Source organism: the organism of the source record quoted next, unplaced genomic scaffold (genome assembly GCF_019419815.1).
Source record: "Pyrus x bretschneideri cultivar Hongxiangsu unplaced genomic scaffold, Pyrus_bretschneideri_v1 Contig23, whole genome shotgun sequence".
NCBI classification, from domain to species: domain Eukaryota; kingdom Viridiplantae; phylum Streptophyta; class Magnoliopsida; order Rosales; family Rosaceae; genus Pyrus; species Pyrus x bretschneideri.
The window spans coordinates 5,623,685-5,640,869 of NW_025999535.1; the positions used below are offsets into that span (position 1 = coordinate 5,623,685).

General features: G+C 37.9%; 1 protein-coding gene across 7 annotated transcripts; it reads left to right on the plus strand.

Annotated features, from left to right (window-relative positions):
- The first annotated feature begins 6,625 nt into the window (after nucleotides 1-6,625).
- On the plus strand, nucleotides 6,626-17,183 carry LOC103927392 (myosin-2). 7 transcript variants are annotated; one of them, XM_009336312.3, is made up of 23 exons: nucleotides 6,626-7,690; nucleotides 8,039-8,140; nucleotides 8,240-8,383; nucleotides 8,478-8,628; nucleotides 8,756-8,783; nucleotides 8,941-9,115; nucleotides 9,275-9,338; nucleotides 9,473-9,486; nucleotides 9,576-9,660; nucleotides 10,380-10,483; nucleotides 10,608-10,746; nucleotides 11,151-11,269; nucleotides 11,387-11,539; nucleotides 11,621-11,710; nucleotides 11,817-11,894; nucleotides 12,310-12,468; nucleotides 13,148-13,351; nucleotides 13,619-13,824; nucleotides 13,918-14,053; nucleotides 14,168-14,297; nucleotides 14,592-14,745; nucleotides 15,325-15,513; nucleotides 16,220-16,356. In XM_009336312.3, the coding sequence occupies exons 1-22, from the start codon at nucleotides 7,289-7,291 to the stop codon at nucleotides 15,467-15,469; spliced, it is 2,982 nt and encodes a 993-aa protein (XP_009334587.2). In that variant the 5' UTR covers nucleotides 6,626-7,288; the 3' UTR covers nucleotides 15,470-15,513; nucleotides 16,220-16,356. The 7 variants fall into 7 exon arrangements, with proteins under 7 accessions (XP_009334587.2, XP_009334586.2, XP_048441531.1 ...); XM_009336311.3 differs by having other exon boundaries at nucleotides 6,627-7,690; nucleotides 14,592-14,725; nucleotides 16,220-17,183; XM_048585574.1 differs by having other exon boundaries at nucleotides 6,627-7,690; nucleotides 12,313-12,468; nucleotides 14,592-14,731; nucleotides 16,220-17,183.
- The last annotated feature ends 2 nt before the right edge of the window (nucleotides 17,184-17,185 follow it).

The window sequence follows — 17,185 nt, forward strand, 5'->3', positions numbered from 1 at the left end:
GTTAGTTCCTAGTGGGTCACCCATCATAGGATTGCTCTCACGCACTACTCGCTTAACTTCGGAATTCCGATGGAACCCGAAGCCAGTGAGCTCCCAAAATGCCTCGTGCTAGGTAGAGATGGAAATATACATATAAGGTTTACAGGATCCACTTCCCTGGGCGATGTGGGATGTTACAATCCACCCCCCTTAGGGGTCTAACGTCTTCGTCGGCACACATCCGCCCAGGGATTGGCTTTAACATCAAATTGTCACATCCCGGCCCGGGGTCCCACCACATCCCAGGCTCGACTCCACCGTAGCACGATATTGTCCACTTTGGGCCTCGACCACGCCCTCATGGTTTTGTTTCTGGGAACTCACACGAGAACTTTCCATTGGGTCATCAATCATGGGATTGCTCACTTCGGAGTTCTTATGGAACCCAAATCCAGTAAGCTCCCAAAAGGCATCATGCCACGTAGAGATAGGAAATAAGGTTTACAGGATCCACTCCCTGGGCGATGTAGGATGTTACAGTCAAAGGGGTGTTTTTTATATTTTTATGTAACAATATATTTTCACTAAGAGGTGGTGAATTAAGGGCCAGAGGGGGCACACACCCCTCCCCCCAAGTTTTTTGACTAGAAAAAATTATGGTCTGAGCAGGAACCAAGGCCTCGCTTAAATTGCAGCTGCCTTCCGTCATTTGATACAATATTGAATCAGACTACGATGAATAATAATCAACTCATCACCACCACCAACTCTGTGACATCTCACATCGCCCAAGGGAGTGATCCTTATGGTATCGTTTGGTATGCAGACGGGACGGGACGGAATAGGATGGGACGGGACGGGATGGGACAGGACGGAACAGAACGGAGCGGGAGCAAAGATGCCCTCGGATGGAAACAAGGAGGAAGAAGAAGGAGACGAAGAGGTTATAATTTTGTGTTCCACGGATGTGGAACGAGTCGTTCCAGGGGGTGAGGTGGAACGAAAATTCACCCAAAACTCGTCTCGTGGAACAGCTCGTTCCACCCATTTTAGGTGCACCAAACGTGGGACGGAACGCCTTGTCCCACTCTGTTCCGTCCCGTCCCACGTACCAAATAGTACCTATATGTATATTCCCATCTCTACCTAGCACGAGCCCTTTTGGGAACTCACTGGCTTCGGGTTCCGTAGGAACTCCGAAGTTAAGCGAGAAAGAGGCTTGAGCAATCCCATGATGGGTGGCCCACTGGGAAGTTGCTCATGAGTTCCCAAAAATAAAACCATGAGGGAATGGTAAGCCCAAAGCAGACAATATCGTGCTACGATGGTGGAGCGGGCTCAGGAAGTGGTCCCGTCCCGGCCGGGATGTGACAATTTGGTATCAGAGCCTAACCCTGGTTGTGGTGTGCCGACGAGGACGTCGGGACCCTAAGGGGGGTGGATTGTGACATCCCACATTGCCCAGGGGAGTGATCCTTATATGTATATTCCTATCTCTACCTAGCACGAGGCCTTTTGGGAGCTCACTAGCTTCGGGTTCCGTATGAACTCCGAAGTTAAGCGAGAAGGGGGCTAAAGCAATCCCATGATGGGTGACCCACTGAGAAGTTGCTCGTGAGTTCCCAAAAACAAAACCGTGAGGGAATGGTAAGCCCAAAGCGGACAATATCATGCTACGGTGGTGGAGTGGGCCCGGGAAGTGATCCGCCCCGGGCCGGGATGTGACAAACTCTATCACTCACTCCTCATCCAAAACCACAAGGAGGTGGATATAACACAAAATTGTTTAGTTGTTGAGTTGATTTGACAACTCACGAAGAAGAATTCTCTCCTCCCATACGTCTAATATTTTTTACCTCCCAATCCTATTCATATATAATTTATCTTTTTTTTTTTAAGCAAATACGATATTCATTGATTGAGAGGGAAATGTACAAAAGGAGGATAAAGTGCATAAGTGGGCCTTGATAAAAACCTTGTCAGGGATTTCAACCCGATCGAAGGGAAAATGACAAAAAGGGTAGAGATATACACTAAGCACACAATGGGTATGAGTTGGCTAAGTGCTCGACAAAATATCTCACTTAAAATTGAAAAAAAAAATAGCATTGGGCGCGCTCTTTCTGAAATTCCATGAACGTTATTGCTTAGTTGTGCCCCCATGGACATTATTTCTAACTTCACATTTGGAACTTGCCATTCATGATATTCAAATTTAAGATATTCTACTTACAAGTGAAAATAAATTTAAGACCTTCTAATGACAATAATTATTGTTATTAAACTTGTTATTTCAGCATTTGAGGGAATGAAGGAGAAAACTTCTTAATAGTTTAGAAACTAACTTTACTATTGAATTAAGGAGAAAGCTCCCACAAAACAAGTTTTAAGTTTCTTCCATATTTTTGTTTTCCCAATAAACATAAATTAAAGTGAAGAACATACACGTCATCTAGTAACTAAAGAATACATATTCACTCATTGTTGAATTTAAAACGAATAGTTTAGGTTCAAATATTAACAAGCAGTCATTATTCTCCTTCTTTGATGATTAAATCTTAGAAATCAAATTCAATGACTCGTGACCATGAATTCTTAGTTGCTAAAACAAGACTCCTACAAGAAATTATATAAACCAAAAGAAAAATAATTACATTTCAAAAGGGACTCCAAACATATGTGCTAGGTTATGCATGCATGAATCTCAATTCAACCAAATGGCAGCAAATGGGGTCATAACTTTAGATTGATGCATTGCATTGAAAGGATTTGACAATAAAAATGGGAAAGCAACGAGCATTAAGTTCCAAAATGCCCTGACCCATGAGGAGAAATAGGGTTATGGTGGAGTTTGCTGGGCCACATTATTATCTTGCGACTTGTTTATTTATTTGACTTTTATCAGTTTCCTTTCTGCCCAAATTAGCGCCAGCCACGTTACCGTTATGATTAAATCTCCTGCTTTTAAAATATGAATTCATTGATGTGTGACTTGGTAAGGTCAAATTATTCATGTACCCTTTATGTGGATAATATATTCCACTTTATTAGCTATTTTGAACGTTTTCATGTTTTAATTTTAGGAGTTTTAACAAAAAGCTCGCGGCACTAGTCACTTTAACGAAAAATTACATTTTTACACTAAAAAATCAAACCTGATACTATTCACTTTATTTTTTATTTTATCGTTAAAACTCAAAGTTTTCAAACCATTTTCATTAGTTTTTCTTTTTGCAAAATAAGACAACTTTATCAATCAAGTCAGGAATAGAAAACATTAACACCAATAATCAGAATAAAAATAAATTAAATTATTTTGAAAAAAAAAATACGTGCCATTTTGATTTGTGCATTAGAATAAGAAGTTTCAACTTGTTTTTAGCACTACATAAATCTAAACTTTGTTCAGTTACTTTCGCTCCAAAAAAGAATTTCACCTTTTCTTGATATTACTTAAATTTAAAAAAAAAAATCTTCGGTTACTTTAGAAATGAGTTACTAAGCATTCTTAGTAAGAACTTACAGGAAAGAAATTAGCCAAACAATGAGTTTTATATTGTTATTCTAAATTTTTTTGTGATATTTTGGACCACTCGAAAAATTAAGGGTTCTACCCAAAAATGTTAATCTTATTCATTAAAGGGCACTTACACTTAAAACGATATGTCGTGCTCAAAGTTATTTCCAGATACGCCATTCTATTCTATACATATGCTAAGAAAACATGCATGTAATGCTTTTTTAAGCTTAATATTGTTGGAGACCATATCAAGGAAGTTTAGTTCATCATTTGACAAGTACAATGTGAAGTGTGGTCATCCAGTTAATAATGATTTAACCAAAGAGAAAATTGAGAGTATACTTGTATATTTCGAAAGAAAATGCCATTCTATGATACTTCGATTTTAAGTCTTTCACCTAATTACATGTGTACAAGGTTCTCATATTTGTTTATTACTTAACCTTTCACAATATTTTACTGCACCGTGCTAACCAAAGTTCATTTTCTTTAAAAATGATTCAACATTGTCACTTAGGATAGGGTCTAGTTGTAGTTTTGTTTATTTGTAAGCGAAACTTTTGTAGATGTCGAGTTCTATACTAAATTTAAATAAATATATAAGGAAATTAACCGAGAAACCAAATAGATGCTTCTATAATTTTACTAGCAAACAAAATTTCCCTTTTCTGTAAACATGCGATATTCTAAGAGTTCTTTTATATAACATATTGATAGTGGGTATGGGAGGTGGGCTAGTAAAATTTTTGTATCAAAATTACATTCATAAAAGTCGAACTTAAAACATTTTGATTATAGAGGGTGAAGAGAAATATCACTATCATGATTCTAGTGATTGTGATACTCTACATGTTGTTTGCTACAATAACGGTATTCTACACATTAAACTCAAGTATTTAAGATTTGACAAATAAACAAAACATTGTTATTAGGCGTATTTTAGTGAGAAAAAGAGAGAGAGGGTGTGGCACAGGGAGAAAGAGAGAAAAGAGAATTGGAGAATTTATGTGATGATCTTTCTCACCACTTTGTGTATTTATTTATAGTAAACATAACAGACTTTCTTGCCGTACGAATTACACTCCTAATTAAATTAAAATTGCAACACTCCCCCTTGTGTTAGATCCTATATCGCTCGGGGGAGAGGAGGTGATGTGCCTTATATACACATGCTCATCTTCCTATAGTGAGACGCGTTTTGGGTGGAAGCCCAAGAACAAAACCGTGAGGGTGTGGCCCAAAGAGGACAATATCTTACTATGTAGACTGGGATGTGACAATTTGGTATCAGAGCCACTTCCCTGCTGAAAGTGTGCCGACGAGAACGTTGGGCCCCTAAGGGGGTGGATTGTAAGATCCCACATTGTCCCAGGGGAGGGGGGAAGAGGAGGTGATGTGCTTTATATGTACATGCTCACCTCCCTATAGTGAAACACGTTTTGGGTGGAAGCCCAAGGACAAAACTATGAGGGCGTGGCCTAAAGTGGACAATATCCTATTATGCGGACTGAGATGTGACACTTTGAGTGTGTAAATACTCAAGTAGTTGGCATATCAGGACTTCATGGATGATGGAGAAATAGTTGATGAAATCATATCGTCTAGTTGGCATAATGAGTAAACGCAAGTCGCAATAGGAAATGCATATAGGAAGTAAGTATCACAAAACCTAGCTATGGTAAAATCTAAGGTGAGACAAAACTCATAGTCTAAAGAGAAAGTGAGTTAATGCAATATGTCAACACTCAAAACACCTTTAGAACACAAGTAGGACGCACACAAAGGTATGACCAACTCGGGTTGGGTGCCTTGTCAAAACCTCGCGAAGCAACGAAATCTCAATGAGACAAAATAATCCTGATTGTAGGGAAAAATAATACATTAAGGCTAAATAAGTATATTTCAGGATACTCTCATTGAAATTGAAAAAAACTCTCCAAATATGAACTATAAACATTGTAACTCAGACAATTTACACATACCAATTCCTTGAACAAATTTATGAAAGGTGGATTTCAGCAGTGACTTTGTAAAGAAATCATGAGGGTTGTCCTGGGAAAGGATCTACTTGACTTCAATTCTCTGATGCTCTTACTGCTGATGCGAAATGGAAAACTTTGGTGCAATGTGCTTGATGTTATATCATTTGATATATCATTTCTTGATAGGGTGGATACGAGCGTCATTGTCTTCATAAATCATTGTAGAGACATCGACGACGAAAAAAAAGTTCACAAGTGTTTCAAATATGCTAAAAATTGGCTCTTAGCAGAAGTATTCACGTAGCTTCATGAAGGGTAAGCATCTCAGAATGGTTTGAAGAAGTAGCAACTAAGGTCTCTTTGGTTGGCCTCCGAGTTATTGCAATGTCTCCGAGTGTATTGACATAACTCATTTAAGAACATGCTTTGTGCGAGTCAAATAAATAACATGTGCTAGCATAACCAACAAGGAAAGAATTGAATCAAGGATTGAGGGGGTGGTGGCTCCACTCAAGAATGAGTAGGAATAGATTAAACCCAAATTCATAGTACCTTTAAGGCAACGAATGATGTCTTTAAATTAGAAATTTAGATTAATAATGGCAAAATTGACATTTTTAAGTTTGTTGGGTGTGATTATCAAATTGTACGTAAATAGAAATACACCAAAACCTATCCAACAAAACAAAAATAATCTTTTTTTTGGGTAACAAATAAAAAATGACCAACCTAAAAATAGCCAAAAATAGAATGATTATATTATTATAATTTCCTCAAAATGTTCGTGCCAATCCTAATCCAAAATTCCAATTAACTAACAACTACCACAGTAGCTTGTCACGCCTTTAGGTGAGAGTAGGTCCCATTTTATTCAAAATTTTCATCTTTTAAATACCAATATTCTAATACTATTTTATTATTCTTATCGGATCCGAATTCCAAACGGCTCGCTCAACTGGAAGACACAATAAAATTTAAAATTCAAACCAAAGAAAAATAACAAACAAAACAATGCTTTAAAGCAAAACAAACAAACATGTATTACTCTTTAATTTTACCTGTTTTTTGTATTATTTTTATTTATTTATTTATTATTTTATATATTAATCTTCTTCCTACGCTCCAGCCCGAAAGTTGGTTTCCAATTTCCAATTTATTCTTTTATTTTCAAAAACAGAGCGAGGAAGAAAAACAAGCACGACCGAAACAGAGCTTGATCTGTTTTCATAAGCCAACAGCTTTTCCTTTTCCTTTTTCTTTCTTCCATTCTTCTTCTTCGTCTTCCTCCTCCACCCTCTCTCTCTCTCTCTCTCTCTCTCTAGAAAAGAGGTTGGTCCCTCAACAAACTCAACCTCCCCTTTCCTTCTAGTCCTCCTCCTCCCTCCCTCGCCCCCCCCTCTCTCTCTCTCTCTCTAAACCTCGTAACTTACGCTTTCAGTATTAATCAAAATCCTCAAAACGTAAACCCCTCGATTTAGCCAGCCCAGTTTTGGGAGTTCCTAACAAGAAAAAGATTGCACATTTCCATTTCCATTTCCTCAACTCGCCGTCCGTCCAATCCCCAATTCAAGCTTTCGTTTTCGGGTTTTTGGGTTTCAGTCTGATGAGAGAATTTGAAGAATTGGGTCGCTGATTCTGGACACTTGGATATTAGGGTTTTGTGGGTTCTTGTTTTTTTTCTCTCTACAATGCTGGGTTTGAAATGGGTCGGAGTCCAAGTCTGAGGGTCTGAATTGACAATTTGAGGTGTGAATTTGGGGGTTGGGGAGGTCTGCGTAGACTGAATTTGTAGCTTGTAGTTGTGAAAATGATGGTTTCAGCGTCACCGTCGATGATAGCGAGGAGCTCATTGGAGGAAATGCTGGATTCGCTTCGGCGGAGAGATGAGGGCGAAAAGCCGAAGGAGTTGCCGCCGGCGTTGCCAGCTCGGCCGCCTTCCAGGGCTCGGCTGCCATCAGCTCGCCGCTCTTTGCCCAACAGCTTCAGGGTCGAAGACGCAGAGCGCTCACTGGAGTGTTTGCATAGTATGAACAAGATAAAAGACGGGGACTTGGGGTTCAAGACAGGTAATTTTGGCGTGAAGAAGACGGAGAATGATCAAAATGTTGAGTCGCCATACGGCAGGTCACCGGAGGACTGTCGAATGAAGCCGAAGGAGAAGATTGTAATGTCGGATTGCGATGACAACCTTGGTTATTTCATCAAGAAGGTAATTTAAGAGGGTGACAGTTCTTTCACTGATCTGTTTTTTTTTTTTTTTTTTTTTTTTTTTAAACAGTTCCGCGTTGCTTTGTTGTCTTAACTGAACTTTCAATGTTATTTGGAGTATGGTGATCCAAGAACATTAGTTCATAAGATATGCATTTATACGATTGCGATGATTTGGTGGAATTTGGATTTTGGTTATGATGAGCACCTATTCTGTTAAATTGTCTTAGATCCATAAGAAAACAATGATTTTTGTACGATATCATCTTGTAAATTTTGTATCTTTGTTCCTTGAGCTTAGGAGTTTATTTGTAAAACATGAGTTGATGTTGATAGTATTTGGTTTCAGAAACTTCATGTTTGGTGTCGGCTACCTAGTGGACTGTGGGAGTTAGGAACGATACAGTCAACTTCAGGGGACGCCGCACTTGTTTCAGTCTCTAGTGGAAATGTAAGTTCATCAATTGTTGGCCTCATCCCAAATCCCATTTTAACAACCGAGGCACTTATGTTGATGGGCTGTTTATATGTCCTTGTGCTGTTACTGTAGGTAATCAAAGTTTGCAGAGTTGATCTTTTACCTGCAAACCCAGATGTTCTCGAAGGTGTGGATGATCTTATCCAGCTTAGTTATTTGAATGAGCCTTCTGTACTTTACAATCTTCAATGTAGATATTCCCAGGATATGATTTATGTAAGTATCACATGTTCCTGTTGCTGATGCTTTTGATTCAGATTAATGTCTTCTTTTCCTCTCCTTTTACATGTCTTGTGATTTTCTTCTGTAGAGCAAAGCCGGGCCAGTTTTGATTGCAATCAATCCTTTCAAAGATGTTCAAATTTATGGAGAAGATTTTGTCACAACTTATAGGCAGAAACTAACGGACAAACCTCATGTTTATGCTGTGGCAGACGCTGCTTATGATGAGATGATGGCAGGTGCATGACACCTATTTTATTTCTATATTTTCCTTTGGGCTGAATGTTTTCTTTTTATGGTGGCATTGTTTAACTTGTTCTGTAACTCATTTTTACCCATTTTTTGCGTGGAACTTTTATTTTGCAGGTGATGTAAATCAGTCCATAATCATAAGGTTAGAACCTCTTCAAATTGGTTTCCCGTATGTTAGGATCTTCTTTGTGGATTATGCTTAGTACTTGTGTGCAGTGTTGTTCTATACTAGATCATAAAGTTCATCTTTAAATCAGAATGTAGTTTGCAAATAATAGTCAATAATTTTTTTTTTACAGTGGGGAAAGTGGAGCTGGGAAAACCGAGACCGCAAAAGTTGCAATGCAATACTTGGCTGATCTTGGTAGTGGCAGTTGTGGCACAGAGCATGCAAATGCAATCCTTCAGACCAATTGTATACTAGAAGCGTTTGGAAATGCAAAAACATGCAGAAATCACAATGCTAGTCGATTCGTATGTTACTTTATTTCTTTCTTCTTTTCAAAGTTTTATCCAAAATTATTTCTTGGAATTCGTCCTTTATTTTGTCAATGAAAACCATCCTCAATTTTTCATTTCATAAATGTGGTCTAAGGGATATGCACTTTAAACATGATTTCTACTTTGCTTCAGGGGAAATTGTTTGACATTCATTTTAGCACAGCAGGAAGAATATGTGGTGCTTCCATCCAAACATGTAAGTTGTTTAAATTTAATATATTCTTTTTCTGGTATGCTATTACCTGACTAGCATTCAATCACAGTAACTAACTTGATTTTACTACCTCGTTTACATGTCAACACCAATGCGGCTGTCATGATCGTGTACAGTTTTTTTGGACAAGGTAATTAGTTGCCCTATATGAGCATAATCAGGTTAGTGTTAGTTGTCTCAATGTGCCTTATCTGACACTATAGTATCTCCTTTGAGCAGTCTAGAGTGACACAACTAGAAAATGGTGAGAGGTCGTACCATGTCTTTTATCAACTCTGTGCTGGTGCTCCATCAACGCTAAAAGGTAGGGAAAATCTTTTTATAATCATCAGTTCTAGTTGTTTGTTGCACCATATAGGTGCATGTGGCAAAATGGCAACCTTAAACCCATGAATCTCTTTTCTCAATTTTTGTTTTCTTTATGGGATGCATAGATTTCTAAATTATAGTGATTAGGAAATTGTCACATCATAAGCCTGGGAATCTCTACTTTGCTGAAATCCTGCTGTATAACCCATGGGCCTTATCATATATGGCATGGGTTGAGGTCAGGTGAAGAGTAGATCTTAGGTTGAATTCCTCTTCTAAGCAAGAAAAGAAAAAATCTACCTAAAGCTGGCATGTAACCTAATGTTTGGACCCACTAGCACCACAAAAAATATTAGAGGAAGTTAACCTACAGAAGTTATATGTGATTAGACAAATTAGCTAGACATAAAGTAACAGACCTTATTTTTGCGACATCTCAGTTTGTTACCTAGGATGAGTGATTCATGTCTTTTGAGTCTTCCTGATTGCTTTTTACATCCTGGTTGCTATGGTAATTAGCAATGACCAGTTATCGGTAATGACCCATGCTTGCGTTTCAAAAGATGGCAGGAAACCTATTAAATGGGTTCATATACAAGTTCTATGATAACCATTTGCCTTTTAATTTTTGGGTTCTGTTATTTTACAAAACGAGAACCTTCAAGGGTTCTTCTGTACAAGTATCAGGGAATAATTCTATGTTTTTGGTTGCAGAGAGGCTAAACCTTAAAAGGGCTAGTGAGTACAGGTATCTTAATCAGAGTGATTGCTTGGAAATTGATGGTGTAGATGATGCGCGGAAGTTTCATATGCTCATGGTAAGTAAAGAAATAGCTGTTTATACCACCATTTATGCAGTTAATAAACTTTCTTTTCCGGTTCTTCCTTCTATAACCAAAGTGTCACTTTCTCCTTTGTTTTATTGTTTTTGCATCTCCTCAGGAAGCGCTAGATGTTGTTCGAGTTTGTAAGGAAGATCAAGAACACGTGTTCTCATTGCTGGCTGCAGTGTTATGGCTGGGAAACATATCATTTCAATCAATTGACAATGAGAATCATGTGGAAGTGTTAGCTGATGAAGGTAAGATATAGATCATTCACTTGGTGATCTTTCCGTGGGATATTTTACATACAATGCTGGTTGTAAGCCGTTGCATTCCTGGATTGAATTTTTGGTGATAGTTCTAACTACTATAGTTTTCTGTTTGGTCATAATCTAGATCAGTGGAATGACATTTTTAGGTCTACAACTGCAGAGTCATATTGTTGAGCAGTGTTAGAATGTTGCGCACATATATGTCCAAAAAGACCTTTAAAATTTTGTTTATCCCATTGTTGTCAAAGGTTTTCCTCAGTGTCTGATTTCATTCCATGACAACCATCTGCCGTCTCAGAATGCATTTGTTCTGTTAAGTCAAATGTATATTACTTTTAGACTTACGCTTGAGCATATGAGTAACTTCTCTTGATTCTTCCTCTGGGCAGCTGTAACCATTGCTGCCATGCTGATGGGTTGTAATTCCCAGGAGCTGATGCTGTCTTTATCTACCCCCGAAATCCATGGTAGCAAGGATAGTATTGTCAAAAGATTGACACTGCGACAGGTTTGTTAATTTCTGTAACAATCTATCTGTTCATCCTTGAGTCCTGACAGCTTTTAAACGCACTTTTTTAATGAAAGTCTAAAGATGAAGCTTATTCTTTCTTCCTCTCATATTCAGGCAATTGATGCAAGGGATGCACTGGCAAAATTTATCTATGTCAGCTTGTTTGACTGGCTTGTAGAACAAATTAACAAGTCACTTGCAGTGGGAAAATGCCGTACTGGGAGATCCATCAGTATACTTGATATTCACGGGTTTGAGTCATTCCAGGTAATAATATATACTTCACTTTTGGTGATGTTAGCAATAAGATTTGTGTATTTAGTAATGATCTTAAGGGCTATTTTTCAGAAGAACAGCTTTGAACAGATGTGCATTAATTATGCAAATGAAAGGCTGCAACAACATTTCAACCGACATTTATTTAAGCTTGAGCAGGAGGTGAGCATCTCAAGTGCAGTGTAGCATTAAGGTTGCTTGGTATCAAACTACATGTTATGACTAAACATGTGAGGTGTAATGTGACTGCTTATTCCTTTTACTTCAGGAATGTGAATTGGACGGGGTTGATTGGACTAAAGTTGATTTTCAAGACAACCAAGAATGCTTGAATCTGTTTGAGAAGGTATGTCATTGATTTAAGCCTTCTATATCATGGACCTGCTAAGTTTTCATCAGAAGTTCATTAGATTCATCTCCACTGTAGAGTATATATGACATTCAAATCAACTTGTATAATTTGTGATAATTAGGGTTTGGGCCTTTACGTGTTTGCTTTACCTTGATTGACTGTTTATGATATCTTAATAGAGTTTGGAGGTATTAGTCTTCTGTTCTCTTTGTATTTTTTTTAAAGAAACACTTAAATAGCTCAACTAGAGGAAAACCCCTCAACTATCCACTTGTAATTTTCTATTCTTAATTGCAAAATTCATTTGTCGCCCTTTCCCATTGCAAAGTAAGAAGGGTATTTTTCTAAAGTAAGTGACCATAGTATTTGCCTCTATAGTTAATCCACTTTTTACTGTGTTGTGGTGCAGAAGCCTTTTGGACTGCTATCCTTGTTGGATGAGGAATTGAACTTCCCCAAGGCAAATGATTTGGCACTTGCCAATAAATATAAGCAACACTTGAATGCTAATTCTTGCTTCAAAGCAGAAAAAGCCAGCAGTTTCAGTATTAGTCATCATGCTGGAGAGGTTAGTTTTTGTTTGAGCATGTTCACAAATTTTAGTCGTATGCTGACTTCACTTGCACTATTATATATGTACGAGCCAACTACAATTATTTGACTCTTTTTTTTCCATTATTTCTGCATGCCTTGAAAGTAATGCGTAAAAAGTAGCTAAGTGAATCATGGAAAGGTAACAATACCAGGGGTGAAAAAGTATGATTGTGCTAGATTTAGTAGTAGAAGTGTACAAGAGTGGGATTTTTGGAAGAATTTATGGGCATTTGGTAGGCATCATTTCTGTCTTCTTCTTATTGGAAGATTTCTGGAATCACTCTGGCCTTTGGCATCACATCAAGGTTTCTTGGACTCACTCCTACAGAGATGCTAGGAAACTGCCATTGTTAATTGCAAGTTTGCAACCACATGATTAGCACGTTTTTTGTTTTCCTTATGACTGGTTCCTTGGGTTTATTTAACTTAAGCCTTGACCATATGGAAGGACTGGCTTAGGAGACAATGTATTGGTTGCTTCTGGAATCTCTTAACTATAGTTTTAGGATAGTCCAACTTTTGTTTTCGTACTAGGCAATACATGATGTAAGCCTGTACAAATTGATGCAAGGTTGATGACCTTTATTTCTTCTGTAAAATTGCTGATGGTTCTCATAGTGTACTGATTTTACTAATGTATGGAATCTTATTAGGTCCTATATGACACAAGTGGATTCTTGGAAAAAAACAGAGATAAGTTGCCCTCTATTTTCGTCCAACTCCTATCATCGTGCAGTTGCCGACTCCTGCAGTTGTTTACTTCCAAAGAGCTTAAGCAGTTCCAGAAACCAGAAAATGATTCATGCCAGATAGATGCATTGGACCCTTCAAAATCAAGCGCTTGTATTGAGTTCAAGGTACACATGCTTGCTCAAGTTTTAGCTGGATATAGGAGTAACTTTTGTATCCTTAGATGAGATGCCAAAATTATGAATTTCATCCGAGTAAGATACGTTTCTGTTAGAAGAGTTTGGATGATAGTTTTCTTTTTGGTGACATGGGGGTGGATGATCTTGTTTGGTCAGAAAGCTCCTTCTCACTAAATTATTTAACAGTGTGCTGGGACATAGCTGATGTTGCTGTTCGCCGTTTAAAGTTTAATTGTATATGATACATTCGTGTAGGGTCAATTGTTTAAACTAATGCACCAGTTGGAGAGCAGCAAACCTCACTTCATTAGCTGCATAAAGCCAAACAGTAAGCAGCTTCCCGGCATGTACGAAGTAAACCTTGTTTTACAACAGCTCAGGTGTTGTGGAGTTTTGGAGGTTGTTAGGATATCACGATCTGGATATCCTACTAGAATGACACATCAAGAATTTGCAGGAAGGTTGGTATACATTGAACCGTAGTTTAAGATTTTTAGTTTCTACTGGCTGTCACAACTGCCAAGATATCTTTTCTCATGTGTCTTTTGGGTTAGGTATGGTTTTCTACTTTTGGAGGACGATTTACCTCAGGATCCATTAAGTCTATCTATTGCCATTCTAAAAAGATTCAGTGTCCTCCCTGAAATGTACCAAATTGGCTATACGAAAGTGTTTCTTAGAACAGGACAGGTGAGCTCCTTTAATAGTTTTGAATTTTTCTCTTCATCTGTTTCTGTTTTTATTTTATTTTAAAGTTTATCCTCTGGTGGCTTTTCTAATGTTGCTGAGTCTGGTTGTTCATAGATTGCATCATTGGAGGATAAGAGAAAGAAAGTTCTGAGAGGAATAATTGGTGTCCAAAAATACTTCCGTGGTCACTGGGCTCGTTGCCACTTTGATCAACTTAAGGAAGGAGTTGCAAAGATACAATCAAGTAATGCCTACTAACTTCTAAAGTTTCATTTGGTCGAGATTGAGCTGGTTTTATCATATATTGCAGCATTTTTAGTACAATTTGATATTTCTTCTGAAAAACAAAAATCTTGGTTCAATACAAATTTTGGAATCTCTTCAGGACGTTGTAGTTTGTCAGTCCGTACTGTTCTTTATGTTGCTAAGCGAACATGCTTGAATTTGTGGTTGAAACTTCATTTGTTGTCCTATGCATGTATATTGAGGAACAATATCTTTTGACTACTTTTTAGTATTAATGGAAATTACTTTTAAGATGCAGACGGTCTTGGTGAAAATACTGGAAGGAAAGCAGGTGCTCGTGAAACTGTTGATGAGCGGCAAAATTTGAAGAAGTCGCATCTTGACAATGGGAAAGCTAAAAGGAAGGCTGGCAGGAAGATGTCAGAGGTGAAGGTACTTCCGATAAAGTAATTATTTAGTTGCTAGACCTGTTTCCCTTGCCTCTTCCCCTTATGAAGATCTTAAATGCCTGAAACCAGACAGAAATATGACTAGTCATTACCCGATACTTGCTTCCTTTTCATTAGTTTTCCCAAAAATTTATCCAATAGATACAGTTTTACTTTTACCTAACCACATGAAACAATCTAACTTTATTTAATAGAACCAAAAACATGCCCGATAGGTTTAAGATTGAGTTTTCTAAAGCACTGCATTAACATTAATCTTGAGTTTCAATTTTGAATAGAAGTTTTTTCCGGTGTGGTTAATTTTTTTTTTTATTTCCCATGGCTATGAAATTTTAAGGTCCCCAACTGTATACACGCCCACTGTATTCACGAAATTCTCCAAGGCTCGAAAATTTACATTGTGAAAATTCTGCTCTTTGAAACAGATGCTTTTACACTTAAAACTGAAAATTGCAAGATATACTTGTGCATTCTGGTAAATTTTGCCTTTTGGAGAGGCCAACTTTTTTCCACTCTCTTATATGTCTGAGGTTTTCAGATCTGAATCACTGAAAGTGGAATATGTTTCCTGAACAGGATTTGCCATCAGATTTGGCAGAGCTTCAAAGGCGGGTGCTTCAGGCTGAAGCAACTCTGGTGCGGAAAGAGGAGGAAAATGCTGAATTACAGGAGCAACTGCAACAATTTGAAACAAGATGGTCAGAATATGAATCAAAGATGAAATCGATGCAGGACGTGTGGCAGAAGCAGATGGTGTCTTTACAGGTGAGTTTTCTTGTATGCTTGATCTTAGTTTTAAAAAAAATATGCACACATAATTTTATGATTTTTTTTGAACCAAAGTCGAATCCTGAAATGAGTCGAAGAAATGGGGAAAATTATGCTCATAGTTAATCTGAAACTTTGTTATTCAAATCTGAAACAGTAATGGATTCTAAAATAATGCATTTTTCGTTTATTCTATAAAACTGTATTAAAAGGTTGCACCCGAGATGGTTATATTGATCCAATTAAAATTGTATTGTTGCTGCATGCCTTGAAAACCCAAATTGACCAGTGAGTTTGTATTTCTGGTGACTTAGAGATGATTATCCAAAGCCAAGATTTATGTTGACTTAGAAGTAAACTTTTAACGTACGTTATTAAGTTGAACTTGATGAAGTTGTTGAACACCCACCTTTTTCATTGTTGAACCGCCGCCTTAGTCCTAAGCTTTTGGGATCATCATTTATTTCACCACAACCAATGTGCATGCACATGCATCCTCACCTTATATTTATATTTTGTCTCCTTTGTAAGAAATGGATGGTTCCTTATTATGAATGAAAAAAAGTACAATGACCATTACGTGAATCTGCTGTTAGTTCCACTTTTTGAAAAAATGTGGTGGATTTCGTTATCAAGTATGTGGCCAGCTCTTCTACTGAGCTTGAACTTTGTATCAGCTTTAATACTCTTTACTATTATGCAGACGAGTCTTGCCGCAGCCAGAAAGAGTCTTGGATCTGCCAATACTGCTGGTCAACCTGTAACACTAGGTTCTGTTTCATCGGCCCGCTATGATTCTGAAGAAGCCACATCTATGGGATCTCGAACTCCTGGTGCAAGCACACCCCTCAATGGAGCAGGGCGTGAGGCTAATGGCAGCTCGAATGCAGTCAGCACTCTGTTGAAGGAATTTGAGCAGCGGAGACAGATATTCGATGATGATGCGAAAGCTCTGGTTGAGGTAAAACCTGGGCAGTCAGCTGCCAATATGAATCCTGAGGAAGATTTACGAAAACTTAAACACCGGTTTGAGTCCTGGAAGAAAGAGTACAAGGCAAGATTACGGGAGACAAAGACAAAGCTTCACAAAATTTGGCACTCAGAAGAGGAAAAACGGCGGAGAAAATGGTGGGGAAAGATAGGTTCAAGAGCATTGTAGTATCTTGTTTTAGATGATCAATCACCCTCTCATGATGGACGAAGAAGGAGATACCTAAGAGGATGACCGAAGAATGGAAGTAACTTTCTCAGCAAGCTACCTCTCCTTCTTCAGTAGCTACTCCTCTGTTTATACACATGGCATCACATATCGGTGAATCTTGGTGTGGGGTAGTATTATGGAGAGAAACTTGTGTACCAAATTTTTGTGACGGTGGGAATGTTGATGACCGTGTGAATAGAAAATTAGGGACTTTCGTAAGTGGTTTCAACCGCTATTTCTTCGTTGATTAGTTTAGGCAGTTTGTGTATAATCTGTTGGCATTGATGTAATCTGCTACTGTGTAGATCTTGTTGTTGAAGATGTGATATGTTCATATTGTCTGTTTTTTAAGAGATTAGTACCTGATTTTCCAATGTGCTTTTTATCTTTCTAAAAGCAGATTACATGAATATTTGTACAGTTATTGTTGTTTTATTTTCAACTCTGTAACAATGTGTTTGGATGAGG